This window comes from Colius striatus, chromosome 12 (genome assembly GCF_028858725.1).
Source record: "Colius striatus isolate bColStr4 chromosome 12, bColStr4.1.hap1, whole genome shotgun sequence".
Lineage (NCBI taxonomy): Eukaryota > Metazoa > Chordata > Aves > Coliiformes > Coliidae > Colius > Colius striatus.
Genome location: NC_084770.1, coordinates 25,940,497 through 25,965,833, shown reverse-complemented (window position 1 = coordinate 25,965,833; position 25,337 = coordinate 25,940,497). Strand labels below are relative to the sequence as shown.

Here is a 25,337-nt window from a genome sequence, read left to right as displayed (position 1 = left end):
TCCTAAATATATTCTAGCTCAAGTCTACTAGATGCACAGGAGATCTCTTAACAAGAGACCACCACAGCCAGGGCTGCATGCCACATGCCTTTTCTTATCTGTGTTTGAGAATGAGCCTTTCAGCCCTTTTGGGTTAAATACCTTCCAGGGAAAGTAGTGGCTCCCTGCAGACAAGACCAGGTCTCAATCAATTCTTAGTACAAAGCTCCTTACTAAGCAGGGTAGGGAAACAGTCAAACAATGCAAATGCAAAGAAATAGCGGCTTACTATAAAGGCCTCACAAAGGCAGTGCCTGTTTGTGCCTGTCTCATTTATTTTCTTTTCTGAAAACCTCGGTTGGCAGCAGTGCCCCACGTCCCACGTGTTTCCCTGTGCAAGGAAGCATTGAGAGGATCCGGTTGCCCTTAGGAAAGCCACAGGACTGTGGTGTCCCTATTAATATCTTGACAGTGACCCCCCTACATAAAGCATGAGGGAAAGCTTGAGTCATGGTTTCCCCAGCTCACCGGTCTCCATTCTCAGCTGACCTCAGTACTCTTGCTGAGTCCAAACACACACTCTTCTGCTCGCCTCAAATTTGCTCTCTCTTTGCACAAGAAACACCCCTTGACTATCTCTGAAGTGCACCTTCAGCCCTGCCCAAATCCCAGGGTTGCTACAGTGACAACTCAACACATCTGTGATGGGCCACACACTGAACATCTCTGTGGAAAGCAGCATCACTTCTTGAGGCTAAATCGTACTCACAGGGCAAAAGTAGCTGATAAGTGATAAATCTCTGCTTTATTAAACATGAGGAATGAAACGGTGGTGTGAAACATGAAGAGCCCCCGAGGGACAGGTGCTAGTAATAGCCCCTTCTCTTCCTCCTGTGGACCAGGAGCAGCCCCTGCTTCTTGATGTCTGCCCTGGTGGGGACCTGCTCGTCACAGTCGTCAAGGTGGGAGGAGTCTGGAGGAGAGATGGAGAGGCACAGGCTGAGGCCGTGCCCATGCCCGTGTCCCAGGGCAGAGCTGGCACAGGTTGGAGGGCCGGGGGCATCCCAGAGAGCCCTGGGGCCGAGCCCTCGGGCACAGGCACTGCCGCCGGGCTCTTCCCCCTCGGCGTGCCAGGGAGAGCTGCAGGAGCTGGCGATGCCACGGCTGTGGCACTGGGAACAGCTCCCGCTTTGTTACACACAGGTGTGACGCTGCCCAGGGCTCCTACCTCGGGCAGAACCGCCACTGCCCTCCAAGGAAACCTTCAGGTTGTTGGGGTCTTTGGCAGCCCTTTCCTCAAGGACTTCTCTGACCTTCACAAAGGTCTGTGAAAGAAACCCTGAGTTAATCGCTGCAGGGGAGGGGGGTGTTAAGAGCCACGGGGTGCCCCACGTGAGAGTTCCCCTGGGGGGACAGCCCACAGTGCCCAGTGCCCCGTGGAGCTGAACTGCTCCACGGCTGTTCCCCGGGCCAGCGTCTCTCCATCTGGGAGACTGGCTTGGATTGGGCCGTCTGAGAGAGACCAGTGGGGGTCCCCAAAGGGCCCGGCAGGGATGGAGCCCCTGCACACCTCATTGTCCTCGTCGCGGCTGTAGCTGTCGGGGGGCAGGTTGGCCACGTGCTGTGCCAGGTACTGCAGCTTCTGCCCACAGGCCTGGAGCTTCTCCACCAGCCCCATGGCCTGGGCAGAGTCATCCTGGAGGCAGAGAGAGCGAGAGAGAACAACAAGCTTGGTGGGGGGCCACACGGGGAGACGGGGTGCTGTGCCGTTGCCGCAGCCCACTCGGGTACCTGGCCGGGCACGGTGACGCCGCGCAGGCGGAACTGGAGGTCGTCCACTCCGTTTTCAACCTCAAGCAGGAGCTCCATGTTCTTCTTAGTCTGGGCTCGCATGTGCTCCAGCCGAGCCTCTTCCTGCTGCCATTTTAGCCTCAGCTCCTCCTCCAACGGGCTGCAGCCAAACACAGTCACGTCCATACAAGTGCACAGGGATGCAGTGGCAAAAAGCTGTAGCAGAAGCTCCTCAGGTTCCCCCCCACGCCATCCAAGTGCAGAGCAGAGCTGCTGCCTGCAACCCAACTCCACGCTGCTGGTACCGCTTGCCAGGCCAGGCGAGGAGCCGGGGTCCTCCTGCGGCCCCAGTGGGAGCTTTGGGTGCCCTGCCAGCAGCAGAGCTGGGGCAGCAGCCTGCTCACAAAACCTCCCAGTGCAGGAGGAGGGGTGTCTGGGGCAGGAGTGAGGAAGGGGTGCCCGGCTGGGACACCCGTGAGGCACGTGTCCCTGCCAAACGGGGTGGCCCGCTTGGCAGGACTGTCACAAGGCCAGTGGCACCTGATTCTGTTGGGGGGCTGAAACTTCATGCTGTCTCGCTTCAGCTCCAGCTCCTTCAGCGTCTCCTTCAGTGCCTGCTTCTTCTCCTTCAGCTCCTTGATATACTTCTGCAGGTACACTGTGGACTGCTCCCATTCCAGGAGCCTGCTGGGGATCTCCTGGAGGGGGAAGCACGAGGGCTCAGCCCATGGCACTGCTGCAGGCTACAGGGTCCGTCCCTGGGCCGTGGCACCAGGGGCCGCTGCCGGCTCGTGCTGTGGAGAAAAGCGGCTCCATTCCCGCCCAGGCGAGAGGGGCTTTGGGGAGCCCCAGGGGCAGACGAGCAGTCGACCCCACAAGGAAGCAGGGCAAGCAGAGGGCTCTCAGCAGCCTGGGGCTCCAGCAGCCCCAGGGTTCCCTGGAGACGGCTTCGTACTTACCCAGATGTGGGAGGACTGCGTCACAGTCTTGGCTCTTTCCACCGTCCGGGCCACGCGTTCCCTGTGCTCCCTCTGGGCCCGGGCTGCCTGCAGGTTGGCAGCTGGGGTGGGAGAGAAGTGTCAGGGCAGGAGGCCCGTGGCTGCACCCACCTCCCACCCCCCTCCCACCCTGGCAGGCGCTCACCCATCACCGAGTCCTGTGAGCGCAGGCTCAGCGAGTCCAAGTTGAACTTGGGTCGGGCTTCCTGCAAGGATGTTCCTTGTTACCCCCTGAGCTCTGGCACCCTCGGGGAGGGCAGCTCCCAGCATGGGGGGCTCAGCACTGGTGCCTGCCATCTGCCCACAGCCCTGCCTGGGGCGGGTCCCCCCAGCTCACTGCCACCAGGTGACTTACTACCTTGAGCAAGGGTTGGGCTTGGAGCCGCCTCTGGGCGGCCAAGGAATCCTGCATCCACTCTCTGTCTTCAAGGAAGCGAGTTTCTGCCTTGGCCAAGTCCGCCTGGAGCGTAACAGAGAAGGGAGAAGAGGATGGCAAAGCTAGAACGGCCCTTTATGAGCTGCTGGGATGGCCAGCATGCAAAAGGACTCCCTTCCGCTCCCTGGCCCGTGTGTCAGCTGTCAGGGAGGGAAACTGGACGAGCGGGGCTGGTGGATGGAGCGCTCTGCCTTCAGCATGGCTGGTGTTTCGGGCTGGCACTCTCCAACCTGGCCCAGGAATGACCAAGAGACCCGGGAGGAGCTGTGAAGGTTTCTGTGGGTGCTGTGGGCAGGCTCAGCTGGGTCTCTTTTGCGCCTTATGACAGGAAGGCTCGTCAGCCCAGCCCCGTGGAGCCGTCCGCGGGCTGTGGAGGGCGGGAAAGGGCCCTGAGGTGCCCTGGCCTCTCCTACCTTGGCTGCAGCGGCGGCTCTGAGGGTATCCGAGGCCAGGAGCTCCATGTCTTCCAGCTCACCCTGGTACAGCTCGGCCGTGTGGCTCATGAGGTCCAGGTGCGGGGGCAGGTTGGCCAGCTCCTGGGACAGAGGGAGCCCCGGCACGTCAGCGGCAGCCCAGGGAGCCCCAGGCGTGCCCTGTGCTGTGACAGGGGCTGGAGGGGAGCGGGACGGGCTGGCCCAGCCGGGGGGCACCCCCGTGCCTCTGCAGGGGCGGTGGGTGGGCTGATGGCCCGGGGAGGAGGAGCTCACCTTCCTCAGGGCATCCCGCTCCGCCAGGTACAGGCGCGTCATCTTCTGCGCCTCCTGCGTTTTCACGCGCATCTTGGCGATGTTGTTCTGCAGCCGCCGAATCTCCTGGGCAGAGCCGGGGGGACGGGACACGGGTGAGCCACCCGCGGGGAGCGTGGGGCATGGAGTAAAGCCCCCGGCCGGCTGCTGCCAGCCCAGGAAGGGGACCAGGGTACCTTCTTCTGCGCCTGGTGCTGCTTTTCCATCCTCTCAGCCTCCTGCAGCTGCTGCAGCCGCCTCTGCAGCTCGTCCCGCACCTGGCTCCGCTGCCTCAGCTGGTACAGCAGCATGTTGCAGGTGTTGGCCCGGTCGTGGATTTTGGCCTGGAGCTTTTCCTTGGCTACCTGGATGGGCACGTGAAGCGTGTTTGCCAGCGTCATAACCTCGGGACAGGCAGCCAAGGGCAGGGACAGCGTCTCTCTCCCAGGGCTGCGGCTGGACCCTGTGGCAAGCCGGGCAGCCCCAGGGCCATGCAGGCCGCGATGCCCAGCTCTGCTGGGGCAAAGGCTCTGCACAGGGAGCTAAAGGAGGAGCTGCACAGATGGATCCCGCGGTGGGAAGGGCACGTGGGGCCAGGCGTGAACGGCCCGTGTGTCGCCGCACCAGCCCTGTGCAGCACCATTCCTTGTGCCAGCGCCGGCTCCCTCCCTGCACCCTGTTCTTCGCAGCATCCCCGGAGCCCCAGCCCCTGGCGGCAGCCACCGCCCACCGCCCCCTGCCCTCACCTCCGCCGTCTGTCCGGCCAAAGCGATGCCCAGGGCTGGCTCTCGGCAAGCCTCGCTGAGGGTGAGCTTGTGCCGTGGGCAGGACAGAGCTCCCTTGGGCTGTGGGCAAGAGAGCTCGTTAGGCTGTTGGCATGGTCCCATCCGAGGGCTGCCCCGCCTGCCCCTGGAGAGGCCCCAGGAGAAGCTGGCTCTGCAGGGCCAGCAGCAGGCAGGGGGACAGCAGCCGGGCCCCGCGGGTACCTTCTGGGCACTGCGCAGGGCGCGCACGTCCTCGGCCAGCGCCTGACGCAGGGGCGGGAGCAGCTCTCCCTGCCGGCACAGCTTTTCCTCGCAGCGGTGCCGCGACAGCTTCCGCGCTTGCTCTGCAGGACAGGAAGGTGCTGTTGGTACCCTGAGCACGATGGGGGGACAAGGAGCCCCCCGCCCACCCCACTCCATCCCCACCGTGCCCCGGGGACAGCACCTTGCAGAGTGATGCTATCACACAGCTCCAGGACATGCTGGCTGAGGTTGGTCTTGCGGCCCTGCATGGTGCCGGGGCTCCTGCCTCGGCCCTCCATGAGGGCTGGCAACTGGATAGGTCCTGTGACCCTGCTGGGCACAGAGCAGCTCCTGTGATCCACCCAGTACAGAACAACTGCTGTGACCCCGCTGGGCACGCGACAGGTAGTGTGACTCTGCTGGGCACAGGACAGGTAGTTGTACCTCCCTCTGCAGAGCAGCTCCTGTGACCCACTGACCACAGAGCAGCTCCTGTCATCCACTGAGCACAGAGCAGCTCCTGTGACCTCACTGCGCTCTGAAGACGTCACTGGAGAGAGACGTCACTCAGAGAGTCTCTGACATCACAAGTCACTGCGGGTACAAAAGCCCAGCCCGCTGCCCGTGTGAGCAGTCCGAGACTGAGGCTCGAAGGAGAAGGAGGAAGGTTGGCAGCTCTGTCTGCCATCCCTCCCGCCCCTCAGGCCCCTCGGGCAGACTGATTGCCAGTGTTGAGACAGGAGCGGCTCAGGGTTCCACTCACGGCAGCAGACATGGAATTCCACGCCCTGGATCAGAAGCTGGACGATGTCTTAAAAAAGCCCTTGTCTTTATCCCTCGACACGAGTGGCCTGTACAGTATCCTGAAGGATATTCTGCGCCACCTGGAACTGCAGAACTCCAGGCAGCAAGCCCAGGAGATGGGGGAACAGCAGCCCCAGAAGGAGCTGCTGCCCCAGAAGGACACTCTGCAGGGGTCTGCCAGACACCCTTCCGACACTGCTGTGGAGCAGAGGAAGACTGAAGGCAGGGTGAGTGTCATCTCCGAGGTAGAGGCCTGTCCCTGTCCCAAGGTGCTTCCCCCCGAGCCAGCCCCTGCCCCGGGCACGGTGCTGCCACTGCGCTGCCCTTAGCCCAAGGGCTGGCTTCAGGCCACGCTGACAGCGGCACGTGGGGCTTCCCTGCGGGCAAGGGACGCAGTGTTGGGGAGGAAGAGCTGCGGCTGAAACTCTGCTCTGGTGGCTCCGTGTCTGGAGAGGGGCCACATCCTGCCCACCATCCCATCCTGCCCGAGCTTGGCCCCAGCGTCCCCTGTCCCAGGCCACAGATCTCACCAGCACCCCCCTCTCTAGGCCAGGGCTCCGTCCCCAGAGCTCCTCGCGGATCTCGACGCGGTGAAGGCGGCGCAGTTGCGCATGGCAGCGGACGTCCAGGCGCTCCCGGAGGCTCTTGGCTTGGTGAGCTTCTGCCCCTGCCCCGGGGAGAGAGCTGGGCCCTCGCTTCCCTCCCTGCTCCTCTCCCCATGGCCCTGCCGCCCCGGCCGCTGCCCCACAGCCCCAGGGGTCACCCGGCGCGAAGGGCACCAGGAGGGGAGAGCGGGAAGGGTGTCCCAAGGGGAGCTCCCCTGGAGCCCCCCCTCCACCTGCCAGCGCTGCCCAGGGTGGGCGTCAGCAGGCACTGCAGCCAGGCTGGTGCTAAAGAAGGAGCTGTGGGCACCAGCCAACGCGACGCCCAGGCACTTGTCAATTCAATAGCCATAAACAAAGAAACATGGGTGCTGCGAAGGAGTGCAGATAAAGATCCCGCCATGTCCTAAGACCACGGCCCTCAGGCACAGCCCTGTCCCGCATCCCTCTCTCTGTGCCCGACTTCGTTTGTGGCTGCTGCTTCTAAATGCCCTTTGCGTGTCCGGACTGACGTCCCTTCTCCTCACCCCACTCCAGGAGAAGCTCCAGGACGCTGCCAGGTGGCTGCTGGGCCTCCGTGACCAGGTGGCCAAGCTGGAGAGTGACGTGGTACGGCCACGAGCCCCGGGGGAGGGGGCTGCATCCCTTGGGGACCAGGGCACCCCATCCCTCTGCATCAGGGCACGGTCTCCAGGGATCGTGCTGCCAGGGGTCAGCGGTCCTGTGCTCCCGGCTCCGTGGCCGGGCTGACCCCTGCACCCCTTCCTTCCCTCCTTCCACAGGAAACGATGAAGGAAAGCAAGGGCTTGTCCCCCGGCACGGCGGAGGAGGTGGGTAACAGGGTGTGCTGGCAGGGGCTGGAGGATGTGCCTGGTGGGCAGCAAAGCGGGAGGAGGAGGCCAGGGGTGAGTGTTGGGGTGAGTGCTGGGGCATCCCAGCTGCGGGAGAGGGACCAAAGTGCCAAGCCAGAGGGTCTGGGGACAGGCTGGCAGGTCTGGGGAGAGGACTAGGGGGTCCTTGGGTCTGCCCTTGCTGCTGCACCTCTGCCCAGCAACCTGCTCCCCATGCAGACGGCTGGCACAAGTGCCGAGGAAGGACGCCAGGCTTTGCCCAGATCCCAGCTGGAAGCCACCAAAGCAGCCCAGGCTGAGCTGGAGAAGCTGCACCCGAGAGGTACAAGCCCTGGGGGGCTGGTGGGGGGTGTTTGGCAAGGGGACAGGCAGAGTGAGGGCCACGTCCCCCTCACTGACGACGTGTCCCCATCACTGACGACATGACCCCTTGGACCATGTGTCTCTAGACCAGGAGAACACCAACAGACTCCTGTCTGAGCTGCAGGGCCAGGTGAATAATCTGCAGGGCCAGGTGAAGGATCTGCAGAACAACCTGCAGAGCAAGGAGGAGGAGGTGAGTAACAGGGTGTGCTAGCAGGGGCTGGAGGATGTGCCTGGTGGGCAGCAAAGCGGGAGGAGGAGGCCAGGGTTGAGTGTCGGCGTCAGTGCTGGGGCATCCCAGCTGCGGGAGAGGGACCACAGCGCCAAGCCAGAGGGTCTGGGGACAGGCTGGCAGGTCTGGGGAGAGGACTAGGGGGTCCCTGGGTCTGCCCTTGCTGCTGCACCTCTGCCCAGCAACCTGCTCCCCACGCAGACGGCTGGCACAAGCGCCGAGGAAGGACACCAGGCTTTGCCCAGATCCCAGCTGGAAGCCACCACAGCAGCCCAGGCTGAGCTGGAGAAGCTGCACCCGAGAGGTACAAGCCCTGGCGGGCTGGTGGGGGGTGTTTCGCAAAGGGACAGGCAGAGTGAGGGCCACGTCCCCCTCACTGACGACGCGTCCTCCTCACTGACGACGTGTCCCCGTCACTGACGACATGACCCCTTGGACCATGTCTCTCTAGACCAGGAGAACACCAACAGACTCCTGGCTGAGCTGCAGGGCCAGGTGAAGGTTCTGCAGGGCCAGGTGAAGGATCTGCAGGGACAGGTGAAGGATCAGCAGAAAAACCTGCAGAGCAAGGAGGAGGAGGTGAGTGGCAGTGGGTGTGAGCAGGGAGAAGGCAGCCAGAGGGTCCACACCCTGGCACAACGTGGACGGCCGTGCCCTGACTGTGCCCCCCTTCTGCTCCCAGATCAGGCAGCTGAAGGAGGCCTGTGTTGAAGGGAGGCAGGCTGCAGATGACCAGAAAGAGAAGGACAGCAACCAGCCCAACCTGGAACTGAGGCAAAGGGACGGGAGAGGGTTTCCTACCCTGCAGGGCAGCAAGGGAGGCCAGGGGGGCTCGGAGCATCCTGCTTTCAGGGCAAGTGACACCCCCAGAAGCCCCATAGAGGCTCAGCCTGCCTGCATCCCCATCTCCCTGACCAGGGCCACGCAGGTGGAAGTGAAGCAGCAGCTGGAGGAGCTGCAAGAGCGGCAAGAAGCGACCAAGGCCACGCTGGAGCAGTTGGCGGCCTCGGTGTCCACTGAGCTGCAGGGCCAGGTGAGGGGGAGCGCTGCCACTGCCTTTCATCTCAGCAGGGGGTTACTGGTGGGGGTCCCAGCCAGGGGCTCGGGCTGGATGCAGCCATCAAGCCTCCATGGCACCTGGTCTCGTTGACCACATCCATCCCCTCTCAGAGCTGATGCCCTCTTCCCTTCCTGCAGCTGGAGCAGCTGAGGACGAAGGTGCAGAGCACAGAGCAGGCGCTGGAAGCATATTGCAGCTCCAGCGCCAACACCAGCGCACAGATGAAGACGCTCTACCAGCGCCAGCAGAAGCTCAAGGTGCTGGTGGAGTCCTTAAAGTCCCAGGTGTCTGGTAAAGAGGCGACGCAGCAGCTGGAGAGCAGACAGGTAGGGAGATGCTGGCACGGTGGTCATGAGAGGGGGCTGCCATGACCCCCCTGGAACAGCACCACATTGTCGTCTTCCTCCCTGAAGCAGGAGGAGCAGCTGCAGAGACAGAGGCAGGACATCATTGAGCAGCTGCAGGAGGACATTAAGAAGCAGAGCTCCGTCACAGAGAAGCTGCTGAAAGGCCATCAGAAGCAGCAGCAGGAGATGGAGGCTGGTGTCTGAAACCCCCTTGGGGCCAGAGTATCCTCCAGGCTGGGGGCCACAAAGGCTTTGTCCCTCTGCCAAACCACTGGCAGCCCTGTGGAGGTTCAAAGCAGCTTTCCCAGAAGTTTTTGGGAAGAGAGGAGGGAGCAGGGGGTGCTCAGCTGGTTAAGAGGCAGCCCCAACCCTGCCACGGTGCCATGGGATGCTGTCTGTGTTGACAGGGCCTGTTTCAGCACGTGATGAGACTGGAGAAGGAAAAAGCAGACAAGGTGCAGCTGACGACAGAAACAGAAAAGGTTCGTCCTCGAGGGGCCACGGTGGCAGCCAAGGGGGTCCCGGGCAGGGGGCCAGACGCCCCTTGTCCCTTGGGTGCTCGCTGGCAGAACGGGTCGGGCAGGGCAGGAGGATTTCCAGAGCGGCTGCGGGTCCCTCGCCAGGTCCCTCGCTCTCGCCCCGCGTCCCTTCCACTGGTGGCACTGACCCCACAGAGGTGATGGGCCAAGTGGGGCTGTGTAGCCACCTCTCCTTCTCCTGCTCCCGCTGGGAGCTGCCCCTGCCCATCCTGCCTCCATCCCTTACCCACCACTCTCCTGCTTTCCCTCTTGCCAGAAGGCATTTCAAGCTGAAGTGGACAACAAAGTCAGCTGCACACAGTTTAATGTCCACATGTGGAAGCTGGATGAGACCATCCAGGAGCTGCAGAGCCAGGTGAAGCACCAGGAGCAGGGCTGGCGGCAGCTCACCAAAAACATGAAGGACAAGGTGAGAAGTGGCTCGTCCCCACCGTGCCAACCTGGCACCGCTGATGGATCCCTCTGAGGATCCTCCCTCGCGGCTTTGCCCTGGGCATTGCAGTGTCCCAGCCCGGGGCAGCTGCCTCAGGGTGTGTGTCCCTCTGCAGCTGGACCGTGGGGAGCTAAAGCCCTTGAAGCAGCAGCTGGAGCAGTACTGCAAGAGCCTCCTGGAGCAACTGGAGAACAGAAAGGAGGGTAACAGTGCTGCGGGCATTAGGACGTGAGTGCGATGGCGATGGTGGTGGAGCTTTTTCCCAGGAGGGAGCTCACACCCAACGCCTCCCCCCTCATTCCCCCTGGACAAACCCGGCCCCACAGCCCAGGGTTCCCCCACAACAGCTGGAACCTGCCCTGGGGAAGCCTGGGCTGCTCTTTGAGCATGGCTGTGCCGCCCCAGAGCCCACCCTGCACTTTTCTCCTCCCCAGGCAACACTCCCACTGCCTATCTTGTGACAAGATCACGAACGTCCCGGTGCCTGGCCCGTGAGTAGCTGGGGCAGGTCTGGGGTTGTGCAGGTGGGATGGGGCAGATGGGTGCTGGGCACAGGGGGGTGGGGGGTCTGCTTGGCGATCCAACCCTGCCAAGGCCCCTCGGCTGCCCTGCCCATAGTGGAGGGACGGAGACCCATCCCCGTGGCAGCTGCAGGGGGATGCTGTGGGGTCCAAGCCCATGGGATTTGGGGCTCTGCCCTGAGCCGGGCTGGATTGTTTGTCCTCCATCACCCACCTCCAGCTTCTGCCCTCCGCAGGCCCATCGTGACCCTCCCATCCCTGCCACCGCTCCCCTCTCGGCCTGTTAGGAAGCTCCCCCCCATCAAGCCGGAGCCACCAGAACAGCAGCAGCAGCAGGGCCACAGGTAGGGGACAGGGAGAGAGGTGCCCAGAGGGTCTGTAAAAGGAGGTGCTGAAAGGAAGCCCTGCTGGCACAGCCCAGCCCCTGTCCCCCGCTGTCCTCTGCTGTAGCAGGGAGAAGCACAGGGGAGCTGGTGCCGGGCACTAACCCTCATCCTGCCCTGTCCCACAGGAAGGAGGTGGCTGAGCTCAAGTTCCCCAAGGTGCAGCGGTCGAGCGGGGGCCAGCACACCCTCACCAAGCGCCTGCAGCCCCTCAAGGCCCTCCCTGAGCCAAAGGGGGTGGCCCGCTTGGCAGTGTAATAAAAGATGAAGCTAATTTGATCAATTAAATGGATGTTAGTTAACACAATGTTACTGGACCTTGATTGTAATAATTGAAGATTTGTCCAAAGAAAGTTAATTGTTTGTTAGTCTTAGAAATGTGGTTTTGGGCCTGAGATGCTGGCGAGGCATGGCTCAGCTGAATTGAGCTGGCTGATGCAACAGGGGCTGGAAGTTTCGGCAGACACACCATGTTCGGCATAACAACTCGGCCAGACCTCTCACCAACCAGAGGGGAAAACCCGAGCATGATCTACGCGTGAACACCTGGGACTGTCCAATCAGAGATCGTTGTTATGGAATTTTGGGAGCATGGACATTTGTAAAACCTATATAAACTCGAGCCGATAAAGCGAAGGTGTGCCGTGGTGGAACTGCTGAACTTCCCCCGGTCACCCAGCGCTGTTTGCCCTTTTATCGCTTGCTATAATTGGCTTAATAAAATTCTGTTCGTTTAAGAAAGTTTTAGAGGCTGATTCCTGAATAACAATTTGGTGCCGTGACTCGGATTCTCGGACTTCGGCGGAGGACCCTCGCACATCGGGCTGGCGCGCCTCGTCTCTTTTTGATGATCCCGGGGTGAGTTGGGGACTCCTCGAGGCCCTTGAATTCCGAACCCTAAATTTTCCGATAATTGGGCAAAGAATTTACACCCCATAACCCTTTGTGCACGAAGAACCGGACGAAGACCCAAGGAGGGGTGAGTGTGAAACGAAGTTCCGTTCGGTTGGGGTGGGTTTCCTGGAGTGTGTCAATTGAGACGCCCTCCTTAGAGGAGGAAGCGAAGCGAGTGTGGACCCCGCCGTAAGGTGAGGGCAGGACCCCTAGTAGTGCGGTTCTCACCACCCGCGAGGGAGTGAGCCACGAACGGAGGGTGCGAGTGTGTGAGTGTGTGAGGGCATTCCGGAAGATGGGTCAGAAGAAAAGCAAGTCTTCTGATTCCATAGGGAAGGGACACAGAGAGAGGTCACTAGGTATGGGGAAGGGACCTAAGGAGAGGTCACTAGATATCCCCCGGGAATCCCCGCTGCGACACATGCCTAAAAATTGGGAAAACGTAGCGTGTACAAGATCTAAGGACAAAACCAAAATGATTAATTATTGTATGAAGGTCTGGGGAAATAAGAAAATTAGGCCAGGCCATTTCTGTTGGCCGGTTTACGGCTCATTCGAGAACTGGATCTGTCAGGCTCTAAATCTCTATGTTAACGATAAAAAACCCTTCAATCCTGAGGAAAGTGAATATGCTCAGTGTTGGTTACCTGCCGCAGGGATCTTTTTGCTAGATAAGGAAAAACCCCAGCGCAGGAAGAGGGACCCTGAGGAACCTCCAATCCCCCCTCCCCGATATGATCCTCCTCTGGCGGAAAATGTGGAACAATTATCTCCTCCACCCACGGCCCCTGAGGGGGCCTTGGACTCTTCAGAGTCAGACGGGGATGAGGGTTCTCCAGAACCCGTTAAAGGGCCCCGAAGAATTACTAGAAGTCAAACGAGACAGCAACAAACAGCTCCTGGGACTATACAGAAAGAATCGCCAGGGATGGGACGCTATCCCTTACGTGAGGTCGCAATGGGAGGTCCACACCCGGGAGTGGGGTTCGTGTCGGTGCCTTTAAACTCGGGGGATGTGAGGGATTTTAAAAGGGAAATGGGAAATTTACTAGATGATCCCCTGGGGGTTTCCGAGAGGGTGGACCAGTTCCTGGGACCGAATTTATATACTTGGGATGAGCTACAGGCGATTTTGGGAATATTATTCACGGCCGAAGAGCGAGAAATGATTCGGAGGGCTGGAATGAGAGTGTGGGACCAGCAACATCAACAAGGGCCGGGTGCTGATATTAAATGGCCCCAGCAGCGCCCTATTTGGGATAATCAGAATGCCGAACATTGGGGCCACATGGGGGATCTCCGCACTATTATTGTCCAGGGAATTAGAGAATCTGTTCCCAGAGGGCAGAATATTAACAAAGCCTTTAATGAAAGGCAAAAGAGGGATGAGACTCCCACAGAGTGGCTGGAACAAGATTGAGAAAAAGTTTGCCGTTGTATTCTGGGATGGATGCGGGGACCCCGGCGGGCCAAGTCCTCTTAAAAACCCAATTTGTAGCAAAGTCTTGGCCCGACATTAGAAAGAAATTAGAAAAAATAGACGAGTGGCAAGAGAGAGGGTTGGATGAGTTATTGAGAGAAGCCCAGAAGGTGCATGTGCGAAGGGAAGAAGAGGCGGAAAAAAGGCAAGCCAGAGTCCTGGCAGTAGCGGTCCAGGGGAGGAGAGAGGGACATCCAGCAGAGGATGAGTCCCGACATGTGAACAGACCGCATAAGGGGAATCAGGTGGGACCAAAAGAGCTCAAGGAAGTAGAGTGTTTTTATTGTCAAAAGAAGGGGCATCTGCGTCGGAATTGTAGAAAGCGAATGCAAGATGAAAAGGTTTATCAAGCAGAACAGGGGTGTCAGGGGCTCTATTTGCTGGGGACGTCTAAGAACACGGAGCCCTTGATAAAGTTGAAACTAGGTCCCCAGCATCAAGAAGTGGAGTTCCTGATAGATTCAGGAGCCGAAAGGTCTACTTTACAAAACGTGCCCCAAGGGTGTAATATTTTTTCGGAAAAGGTGCGGGTATTGGGAGCAAAGGGAGAACCCTTCTCGGTACCCGGAATCAAGGGAGTGGAAATAGAATCCCCGTCCCGGATGGGAATAGGGTCCTTCTTATTGTTACCCGAAGCTGAATATAATCTATTAGGAAGAGACTTAATAATTGAAATGGGAATTAATTTAGAAGTAAAAGATCAAAAGATACAAGTAAAGCTATATGCTTTGACGGCAGAAGATGAAGCCCAGATTAACCCTGAGGTATGGTATACTCCGGACTCGATGGGCAAATTGGATATTGCACCCATTACTGTAAAAATACTGAATCCGGAAATACCAATTCGTATTAAACAATATCCCATTTCGCAGGAGGGTAGAAGGGGACTCCAACCAATAATAGATAGACTTTTAGAGCAGGGAGTGTTAGAACCCTGTATGTCGCCTCGTAACACCCCCGTACTACCGATAAAGAAACCTGATGGGTCTTACCGGATGGTACAAGACCTCCGTGCAGTAAATAAACGAACGGTGACCCGGTTTCCAGTAGTGGCTAACCCATATAATTTATTGAGCAAGCTCAAACCCAGCTTGATGTGGTACAGTGTTATTGATCTAAAAGACGCTTTTGGGGCATGCCCCTTGAAGGAGGAATGCCGAGACTATTTTGCCTTTGAATGGGAAAACCCCGAAACTTCTCGGAAACAGCAATTTAGGTGGACGGTCCTTCCACAAGGGTTTACTGAGTCTCCGACCCTTTGAGGGCAAGCTTTAGAGCAAGTGTTACAAGATTTGAAACCAGACCCTGGGGCAATACTGATACAATATGTAGATGATTTATTGATAGCAGGAGAAAGCCAGAATAGTGTGCGAGATACTAGTATTAGATTGTTGAACTTTCTGAGCCTAAAGGGTCTGAAAGTGTCAAAATCTAAACTGCAATTTACAGAAGAAGAGGTAAAATATCTGGGGCATTGTCTAAGTGAGGGGACTAAGAGACTGGACCCCGAACGAGTAAATGCTATTTTGTCCCTCCAAGCCCCTAAGAATAAGAGGCAAGTAAGGCAACTTTGGGGTCTTTTTGGATATTGTAGGCAGTGGATTGAAATTTATAGTGGTAAAGTAAAATTTTTATACCACAAGCTGGTGGGAGACGGGTTAATGAAATGGAGCCCAGAGGATGATATACGATTAGAAAACTTAAAAACAGATTTGGTAAATGCCCCTGTTTTAAGTTTGGTCGATATACAAAGACCCTTTTATTTATTTGTAAATACGGAAGGTGGAGTGGCTTTTGGAGTATTAACACAAGAATGGGCGGACAAAAAGAAACCCCTAGGATATTATTCTAAGCTATTAGACCCAGGAAGCCGTGGGTGGCCTACCTGTTTACAGGCCATAGTGGCTACTGCCCTTTTGGTCGAAGAAGTGGGGAAAATCACTATGGGAGGAGAATTAAAAGTATACACCCCCCATAATATACGAGGAGTATTGCAACAAAAAGTTGAGAAATGGATTACAGATGCCAGACTATTGAAATATGAAGGAATCCTATTACATTCCCCAAAACTGGAACTTGAGACTACTAATCTACAGAAGCCGGCACAGTTCCTATATGGGGAACCAAGGGAACCCCTTTTTCACGACTGTATTAAAGTAATAGAATACCAGTCTAAAATTCGGGAGGACTTAGAAGAAGAAGAATTGCCCTGGGGGGAAAAACTATTTGTAGATGGGTCATCTAGAGTGGTAGAAGGAAAAAGGAAATCTGGGTATGCTATAATAGATGGGGACAGCTGGACAACTAAGGAATCGGGACCCCTCAGCCCGAGTTGGTCTGCGCAAGCTTGTGAATTGTTTGCCGTATTGAGGGCTCTCCAATTATTGAAAGGAAAAACTGGAACTATATTTACAGACTCCAAATATGCCTTTGGGGTAGTACATACCTTTGGGAAAATTTGGGAAGAGAGAGGACTGATAACTTCCCAAGGGAAAGGGGTGGTACATGATATTCGGCATAACAACTCGGCCAGACCTCTCACCAATCAGAGGGGAAAACCCGAGCATGATCTACGCGTGAACACCTGGGACTGTCCAATCAGAGATCGTTGTTACGGAATTTTGGGAGCATGGACATTTGTAAAACCTATATAAACTCGAGCCGATAAAGCGAAGGTGTGCCGTGGTGGAACTGCTGAACTTCCCCCGGTCACCCAGCGCTGTTTGCCCTTTTATCGCTTGCTATAATTGGCTTAATAAAATTCTGTTCGTTTAAGAAAGTTTTAGAGGCTGATCCCTCAATAACAGCAGGACTGTCACAAGGCCAGTGGCAACTGATTCTGTTGGGGGACTGAGCACTGAACAGCTCCTGTGACCTCACTGCGCTCTGAAGACGTCACTGGAGAGAGACGTCACTCAGAGAGTCTCTGACATCACAAGTCGCTGCGGGTACAAAAGCCCAGCCCGCTGCCCGTGTGAGCAGTCCGAGACTGAGGCTCGAAGGAGAAGGAGGAAGGTTGGCAGCTCTGTCTGCCATCCCTCCCGCCCCTCAGGCCCCTCGGGCAGACTGATTGCCAGTGTTGAGACAGGAGCAGCTCAGGGTTCCGCGCACGGCAGCAGACATGGAATTCGACGCCCTGGATCAGAAGCTGGACGATGTCTTAAAAAAGCCCTTCTCTGTATCCCTCGACACGAGTGGCCTGTACAGTATCCTGAAGGATATTCTGCACCACCTGAAACTGCAGAACGTCCAGGCGCTCCCGGAGGCTCTTGGCTTGGTGAGCTTCTGCCCCTGCCCCGGGGAGAGAGCTGGGCCCTCGCTTCCCTCCCTGCTCCTCTCCCCATGGCCCTGCCGCCCCGGCCGCTGCCCCACAGCCCCAGGGGTCACCCGGCGTGAAGGGCACCAGGAGGGGAGAGCGGGAAGGGTGTCCCAAGGGGAGCTCCCCTGGAGCCCCCGCTCCACCCGCCAGCGCTGCCCAGGGTGGGCGTCAGCAGGCACTGCAGCCAGGCTGGTGCTAAAGAAGGAGCTGTGGGCACCAGCCAACGCGACGCCCAGGCACTTGTCAATTCAACAGCCATAAACAAAGAAACATGGGTGCTGCGAAGGAGTGCAGATAAAGATCCCGCCCTGTCCTAAGACCACGGCCCTCAGGCACAGCCCTGCCCCGCATCCCTCTCTCTGTGCCCGACTTCGTTTGTGGCGGCTGCTTCTAAATGCCCTTCCCGTGTCCAGACTGACGTCCCTTCTCCTCACCCCACTCCAGGAGAAGCTCCAGGACGCTGCCGGGTGGCTGCTGGGCCTCCGTGACCAGGTGGCCAAGCTGGAGAGTGACATGGAAGGACACCAGGCTTTGTCCAGATCCCAGCTGGAAGCCACCAAAGCAGCCCAGGCTGAGCTGGAGAAGCTGCACCTGAGAGGTACAAGCCCTGGGGGGCTGGTGGGGGGGTGTTTGGCAAGGGGACAGGCAGAGTGAGGGCCACGTCCCCCTCACTGACGAAGCGTCCCCCTCACTGACGACATGACCCCTTGGACCATGTCTCTCTAGACCAGGACAACACCAACAGACTCCTGGCTGAGCTACAGGGCCAGGTGAATAATCTGCAGGGCCAGGTGAATAATCTGCAGGGCCAGGTGAAGGATCTGCAGGGCCAGGTGAAGGATCAGCAGAACAACCTGCAGAGCAAGGAGGAGGAGGTGAGTGGCAGTGGGTGTGGGCACGGAGGAGGCAGCCAGAGGGTCCCCGCGCTGGCACAACGTGGACAGCCGTGCCCTGACTGTGCCCCTCTGCTGCTCCCAGACCAGGCAGCTGAAGGAGGCCTGTGTTGAAGGGAGGCAGGCTGCAGATGACCAGAAAGAGGAAGACAGCAACCAGGCCTTTCATCTCAGCAGGGGGGTCCTGGTGGGGGTCCCAGCCAGGCCCTCGGGCTGGATGCAGCCATCAAGCCTCCACGGCACCTGGTCTCGTTGGCCACATCCATCCCCTCTCAGAGCTGATGCCCTCTTCCCTTCCTGCAGCTGGAGCAGCTGAGGACGAAGGTGCAGAGCACGGAGCAGGCGCTGGAAGAACATCGCAGCTCCAGCGCCAACACCAGCGCACAGATGAAGACGCTCTACCAGCGCCAGCAGAAGCTCAAGGTGCTGCTGGAGTCCTTAAAGTCCCAGGTGTCTGGTAAGGAGGCGACGCAGCAGCTGGAGAGCAGACAGGTAGGGAGATGCTGGCACGGTGGTCATGAGAGGGGGCTGCCATGACCCCCCTGGAACGGCACCACATTATCATCTTCCTCCCTGAAGCAGGAGGAGCAGCTGCAGAGACAGAGGCAGGACACCATTGAGCAGCTGCAGGAGGACATTAAGAAGCAGAGCTCCGTCACAGAGAAGCTGCTGAAAGGCCATCAGAAGCAGCAGCAGGAGATGGAGGCTGGTGTCTGAAACCCCCTTGGGGCCAGAGTATCCTCCAGGCTGGGGACCACAAAGGCTTTGTCCCTCTGCCAAGCCACTGGCAGCCCTGTGGAGGTTCAAAGCAGCTTTGCCATAGGTTTTTGGGAAGAGAGGAGGGAGCAGAGGGTGCTCAGCTGGTTAAGAGGCAGCCCCAACCCTGCCACGGTGCCATGGGATGCTGTGTGTGTTGACAGGGCCTGTTCCAGCACGTGACGAGACTGGAGAAGGAAAAAGCAGACAAGGTGCAGCTGACGACAGAAACAGAAAAGGTTTGTCCTCGAGGGGCCGCGGTGGCAGCCAAGGGGGTCCTGGGCAGGGGGCCAGATGCCCCTTGTCCCTTGGGTGCTCGCTGGCAGAACGGGTCGGGCAGGGCAGGAGGATTTCCAGAGCGGCTGCGGGTCCCTCACCAGGTCCCTTGCTCTCGCCGCGCGTCCCTTCCACTGGTGGCACTGACCCCACAGAGGTGATGGGCCAAGTGGGGCTGTGTAGCCACCTCTCCTTCTCCTGCTCCCGCTGGGAGCTGCTCCTGCCCATCCTGCCTCCATCCCTTACCCATCACACTCCTGCTTTCCTTCTTGCCAGAAGGCTTTTCAAGCTGAAGTGGACAACAAAGTCAGCTGCACACAGTTTAATGTCCACATGTGGAAGCTGGATGAGACCATCCAGGAGCTGCAGAGCCAGGTGAAGCACCAGGAGCAGGGCTGGCAGCAGCTCACCAAAAACATGAAGGACAAGGTGAGAAGTGGCTCGTCCCCACCGTGCCAACCTGGCACCGCTGATGGATCCCTCTGAGGATCCTCCCTCGCGGCTTTGCCCTGGGCATTGCGGTGTCCCAGCCCGGGGCAGCTGCCTCAGGGTGTGTGTCCCTCTGCAGCTGGACCGTGGGGAGCTAAAGCCCTTGAAGCAGCAGCTGGAGCAGTACTGCAAGAGCCTCCTGAAGCAACTGGAGAACAGAAAGGAGGGTAACAGTGCTGCGGGCATTAGGACGTGAGTGAGATGGCGACGGTGGTGGAGCTTTTTCCCAGGAGGGAGCTCACACCCAACGCCTCCCCCCTCATCCCCCCTGGACAAACCCGGCCCCACAGCCCAGGGTTCCCCCACAACAGCTGGAACCTGCCCTGGGGAAGCCCGGGCTGCTCTTTGGGCATGGCTGTGCCACCCCAGAGCCCACCCTGCACTTCTCTCCTCCCCAGGCAATACTCCCACTGCCTATCCTGTGACAACATCACGAACGTCCCGGTGCCTGGCCCGTGAGTAGCTGGGGCAGGTCTGGGGCTGTGTGGGTGGGATGGGGCAGATGGGTGCTGGGCACAGGGGGTGGGGGGTCTGCTTGGCGATCCAACCCTGCCAAGGCCCCTCGGCTGCCCTGCCCATAGTGGAGGGACGGAGACCCATCCCCGTGGCAGCAGGCAGGGGGATGCTGTGGGGTCCAAGCCCATGGGATTTGGGGCTCTGCCTCCATCACCCACCTCCAGCTTCTGCCCTCCGCAGGCCCATCGTGACCCTCCCATCCCTGCCACGGTTCCCCTCCCGGCCCGTCAGGCAGTTCACCCTCATCAAGCCGGAGCCACCAGAACAGCAGCAGCAGCAGGGCCACAGGTAGGGGACACGGGGAGCTGTCCCTGTCCCTGGGGTGCAGGGTGGACCCTGCCCCAGGAGGGAGGGCTGTGGCCCGGGTGGGAGGTGCAGACGGGTTTGGGGGAGCTGGGCAGGGCAGGGGAGCAGAGATGTGCCCAGAGGGTCTGTAAAAGGAGGTGCTGAAAGGAAGCCCTGCAGCAGCTGGCACAGCCCAGCCCCTGTCCCCCGCTGTCCTCTGCTGTAGCAGGGGGAAGCACGGGGGGACTGGTGCCGGGCACTAACCCTCATCCTGCCCTATCCCACAGGAAGGAGGTGGCTGAGCTCAAGTTCCCCAAGGTGCAGCGGTCGAGCGGGGGCCAGCACACCCTCACCCAGCGCCTGCAGCCCCTCAAGGCCCTCCATCAGCCACTCCAGGCCTCGTCCCATAGGTGGAAGCGTTAGTCACCACAGCTCTTCCCTCCCATCCAGTTTCCGTTGGACACATGTAGTATTTTAGTAGCTGAGAGGGACTGTGGGTTCAACCTCCTGCATCTGTGCCTGAGCAGAGGTAGCAAGTAGAAATAAAGGCTGATGCTTCCCACCTGCAGACCAAAGCAGTGGAACCCTTTCTTTGCCCCCAGGCTTGAGGAAATGCCCCCCCCTTCCTATTACACCAGCCCCACGGCTCAGGGGCATCTGCCATAACCTTCAGATGGAAGAAGGCTCCAGTATGTGCTGAGACCCAGGACGAGTTGTGTCATGAGTGGAGAGCTACTGCGCAGGGAAACTGCAGTCCCAGGGTGGGAGGGTGGGGAAACTGGGGGTGTCACAGCTGGGGACCCGTGGCTGTGTGTGGGGGACAGCTGGGGCTGCGCCCAGTGGGAAATCCCCAGGGGAACCTCAGAGTCGGCCAGGAGGGTGCCGGGCATCTGGGGAGCATCCCCTGACCCCCTTCCTCCTCTTTGAAATTCCTGGTGCATCTTCTCCCCAGCTTGTGGTCAGGCGTCAGAGGGTTTCAACTGCCCCCCAGGATTAATTGCATGTGTAAGATCAAGCCCAGCTGCGGCCGGCCCCTGCTCATCTCCATTGCCATCCTTTGCCCCCTTTTGCTGCTCCTGTGTCCCAGCTGTACCCCAGGAACACCTGCACCCCTGCTTCCCCTCCAGGGATCAGCCCCATCTGGGGGCTTTTTCTCCCTTGGAGGTTTTGTCACGATGGGGCTCTCCTCATCTCCGGACTCTCCTTGTCCCCCATTCAAGGGATGCTTCAACACTGGGCCTTGCTGGTGCTTCCAGAGCTGCTGTGGTCCCACTGCAGGGGTTTTTTACCCTGGTTGCTGCTGTGAGCCCTGTGGCAGTAGCAGGTGGTTTTATTCGTTTGTAATTTTGTTTGGATAAGCAGAAATGTCCTTTATTTGACACTGCACCAGGCACAGGGGATCATTCCCCAAGAATGTCCCAGGAAGCATTAACAGCTACTCATATCCAACATTCTTTTGTTCTTTCCCACTCTGCCTAAATTTGCCCCCAGGACCCTCCTGACAGAAAGGCTCGCGTTCCCCACAGGGCTTCAGCAGGCAGAAGAGTCGCAGTTACACCACCAGCCGTGCCTGTGTGGACATTTCAGGAGCTGCTGGACGAGGCCCTGTCAGGCGGGGAGGGGAGGGCGAGAAACCAGCCAACTGCCGGGACTCCCTGGGGCTCCTGTAATTTTCCTTCTCCCCTTTCTCTCACTGTTGGTTGCTGGGGGAAGAAGCCTTTGCCATACGCTGCTTGGGAACGGCTCCTGTCGCAGCCCTAGCCGTGTGTGAGGCGCTACCATCGCGGCCCGGCACGGCCGGCAGCGGGGCGGGTTCTGCCGGTGCCGGCCGCTGTCGCCTCGGCGCGCGCGTCCCGCTGCCTGAGCACAAACCGCCTCAGCGCAGGCGCCCCGGCCCGGCGGCAGCCGGACACGGAGCCAGAGGCGTGCGGAGGAGGGGGGGCTCGGAGCGTCCAGGACGTCTCGGGAGCCTCCAGAGACGGCTGCGGGCAGGCGGCAGCGAGCGGCGCGGACAGCAGAGGCTGAGCGGAGAGCAGCCGCCGCCGCCGCCGGAGCGGAGCGCAGGGCGAGGGAGGCGGGACGCTGTGGGCTCGCGCCGCCGCCCCTCAGCGCTTTCCCCGCGCCGCGCCCTGCCGAGGCCGTTGGACGGAGAGGCCAGCGGGCAGTGGGGCGCCGTGGCTGGGCGCTGCTGGCTCGGGCGGCTTTGCTCTCGCTCGCTCTTTCCTTTAGTCTCCGCTTTCGCCTGGCCTTGTTGGTTGTTGTAGGGAAAATAGTTTAGCCCTTGACTGCGGTGCGAGTCTGAATCGTATCCCCGAGAACACATCAGATGTGAAGGTGAGAACCGCTTGGACGGGACATCGGTCAGGAGTTCAGCCCGGCCGCCCCCAGCCTCCCTGAACTGCCGGAGGGGGGTTTAGCTTCTGCAAAACGGATTGCAGCAGGGAATGGTGACACCCTTGGCCCTGGTCCTGTTATCGCTCACCACTGAGAAAAGCCTGGCTCCGTCCTCCTGACACTCGCCCTGCACGTAATCCCCTTGGTTCGCGTGTCATCGTAAAGCCCATATCTCCGTCCAGGGGCGGAGTGTCACCTGGCAGTGAGGGACCTGTGTCACCCCCTGGACACAGGAGCATTCAGAAGCCAGGAGATAGATGTGGGAAGCTGGCTGCGGCTGTTTCTCCCTCCTAAGGCCCAGGACCCTCCTGACAGAAAGAGGCTCGGCCAGAGCGTCCCCACGCTGGCACAACGTGGACGGCCGTGCCCTGACTGTGCCCCCCTGCTGCTCCCAGATCAGGCAGCTGAAGGAGGCCTGTGTTGAAGGGAGGCAGGCTGGAGATGACCAGAAAGAGGAGGACAGCAACCAGGCCTTCCATCTCAGCAGGGGGGTCCTGGTGGGGGTCCCAGCCAGGGCCTCGGGCTGGATGCGGCCATCAAACCTCCACGGCACCTGGTCTCGTTGGCCACATCCATCCCCTCTCAGAGCTGATGCCCTCTTCCCTTCCTGCAGCTGGACCAACTGAGGACGAAGGTGCAGAGCACGGAGCAGGCGCTGGAAGCACATCGCAGCTCCAGCGCCGACACCAGTGCACAGATGAAGACGCTCTACCAGCGCCAGAAGCTGCCAGAAGCTACCAGAAGCTCAAGGTGCTGCTGGAGTCCTTAAAGTCCCAGTTGTCTGGTAAGGAGGCGACACAGCAGCTGGAGAGCAGACAGGTAGGGAGATGCTGGCACGGTGGTCATGAGAGGGGGCTGCCATGACCCCCCTGGAACGGCACCACATTGTCGTCTTCCTCCCTGAAGCAGGAGGAGCAGCTGCAGAGACAGAGGCAGGACATCATTGAGCAGCTGCAGGAGGACATTAAGAAGCAGAGCTCCGTCACAGAGAAGCTGCTGAAAGGCCATCAGAAGCAGCAGCAGGAGATGGAGGCTGGTGTCTGAAACCCCCTTGGGGCCAGAGTATCCTCCAGGCTGGGGACCACAAAGGCTTTGTCCCTCTGCCAAGCCACTGGCAGCCCTGTGGAGGTTCAAAGCAGCTTTGCCATAGGTTTAAGGGAAGAGAGGAGGGAGCAGAGGGTGCTCAGCTGGTTAAGAGGCAGCCCCAACCCTGCCACGGTGCCATGGGATGCTGTGTGTGTTGACAGGGCCTGTTCCAGCACGTGACGAGACTGGAGAAGGAAAAAGCAGACAAGGTGCAGCTGACGACAGAAACAGAAAAGGTTTGTCCTCGAGGGGCCGCGGTGGCAGCCAAGGGGGTCCTGGGCAGGGGGCCAGATGCCCCTTGTCCCTTGGGTGCTCGCTGGCAGAACGGGTCGGGCAGGGCAGGAGGATTTCCAGAGCGGCTGCGGGTCCCTCGCCAGGTCCCTCGCTCTCGCCCCGCGTCCCTTCCACTGGTGGCACTGACCCCACAGGGGTGATGGGCCAAGTGGGGCTGTGTAGCCACCTCTCCTTCTCCTGCTCCCGCTGGGAGCTGCCCCTGCCCATCCTGCCTCCATCCCTTACCCACCACTCTCCTGCTTTCCCTCTTTTCTAGAAAGCGTTTCAAGATGAAGTGGACAACAAAGTCAGCTGCACACAGTTTAATGTCCACATGTGGAAGCTGGATGAGACCATCCAGGAGCTGCAGAGCCAGGTGAAGCACCAGGAGCAGGGCTGGCAGCAGCTCACCAAAAACACGAAGGACAAGGTGAGAAGTGGCTCGTCCCCACCGTGCCAACCTGGCACCGCTGATGGATCCCTCTGAGGATCCTCCCTCGCGGCTTTGCCCTGGGCATTGCAGTGTCCCAGCCCGGGGCAGCTGCCTCAGGGTGTGTGTCCCTCTGCAGCTGGACCGTGGGGAGCTAAAGCCCTTGAAGCAGCAGCTGGAGCAGTACTGCAAGAGCCTCCTGAAGCAGCTGGAGAAAAGAAAGGCGGGTAACTGTGCTGCGGGCATTAGGACGTGAGTGAGATGGCGACGGTGGTGGAGCTTTTTCCCAGGAGGGAGCTCACACCCAACGCCTCCCCCCTCATCCCCCCTGGACAAACCCGACCCCACAGCCCAGGGTTCCCCCACAACAGCTGGAACCTGCCCTGGGGAAGCCCGGGCTGCTCTTTGGGCATGGCTGTGCCGCCCCAGAGCCCACCCTGCACTTCTCTCCTCCCCAGGCAATACTCCCACTGCCTATCCTGTGACAACATCACGAACGTCCCGGTGCCTGGCCCGTGAGTAGCTGGGGCAGGTCTGGGGCTGTGCGGGTGGGATGGGGCAGATGGGTGCTGGGCACAGGGGGGTGGGGGGTCTGCTTGGCGATCCAACCCTGCCAAGGCCCCTCGGCTGCCCTGCCCTTAGTAGAGGGACGGAGACCCATCCCCGTGGCAGCAGGCAGGGGGATGCTGTGGGGTCCAAGCCCATGGGATTTGGGGCTCTGCCATGAGCCGGGCTGGATTGTTTGTCCTCCATCACCCACCTCCAGCTTCTGCCCTCCGCAGGCCCATCGTGACCTTCCCATCCCTGCCACCGCTCCCCTCTCGGCCTGTTAGGAAGCTCCCCCCCATCAAGCCGGAGCCACCAGAACAGCAGCAGCAGCAGGGCCACAGGTAGGGGACAGGGAGAGAGGTGCCCAGAGGGTCTGTAAAAGGAGGTGCTGAAAGGAAGCCCTGCTGGCACAGCCCAGCCCCTGTCCCCCGCTGTCCTCTGCTGTAGCAGGGAGAAGCACGGGGGAGCTGGTGCCGGGCACTAACCCTCATCCTGCCCTGTCCCACAGGAAGGAGGTGGCTGAGCTCAAGTTCCCCAAGGTGCAGCGGTCGAGCGGGGGCCAGCACACCCTCACCAAGCGCCTGCAGCCCCTCAAGGCCCTCCCTGAGCCAAAGGGGGTGGCCTGC

General features: G+C 59.7%; 1 protein-coding gene across 1 annotated transcript; it reads right to left on the bottom strand.

The window, feature by feature from the left end:
* Nucleotides 1–845: 845 nt before the first annotated feature.
* LOC133626405 (coiled-coil domain-containing protein 183-like) lies at nt 846–5,235 on the bottom strand. Its single transcript, XM_062005309.1, has 14 exons — nt 5,139–5,235; nt 4,916–5,037; nt 4,676–4,774; nt 4,127–4,294; nt 3,912–4,016; nt 3,618–3,740; nt 3,127–3,228; nt 2,914–2,974; nt 2,730–2,830; nt 2,306–2,468; nt 1,771–1,931; nt 1,550–1,675; nt 1,208–1,304; nt 846–952 (listed from the first exon to the last, which is right to left on the bottom strand). The coding sequence occupies exons 1-14, from the start codon at nt 5,233–5,235 to the stop codon at nt 846–848; spliced, it is 1,632 nt and encodes a 543-aa protein (XP_061861293.1).
* Between the last annotated feature and the right edge of the window lie 20,102 nt (nt 5,236–25,337).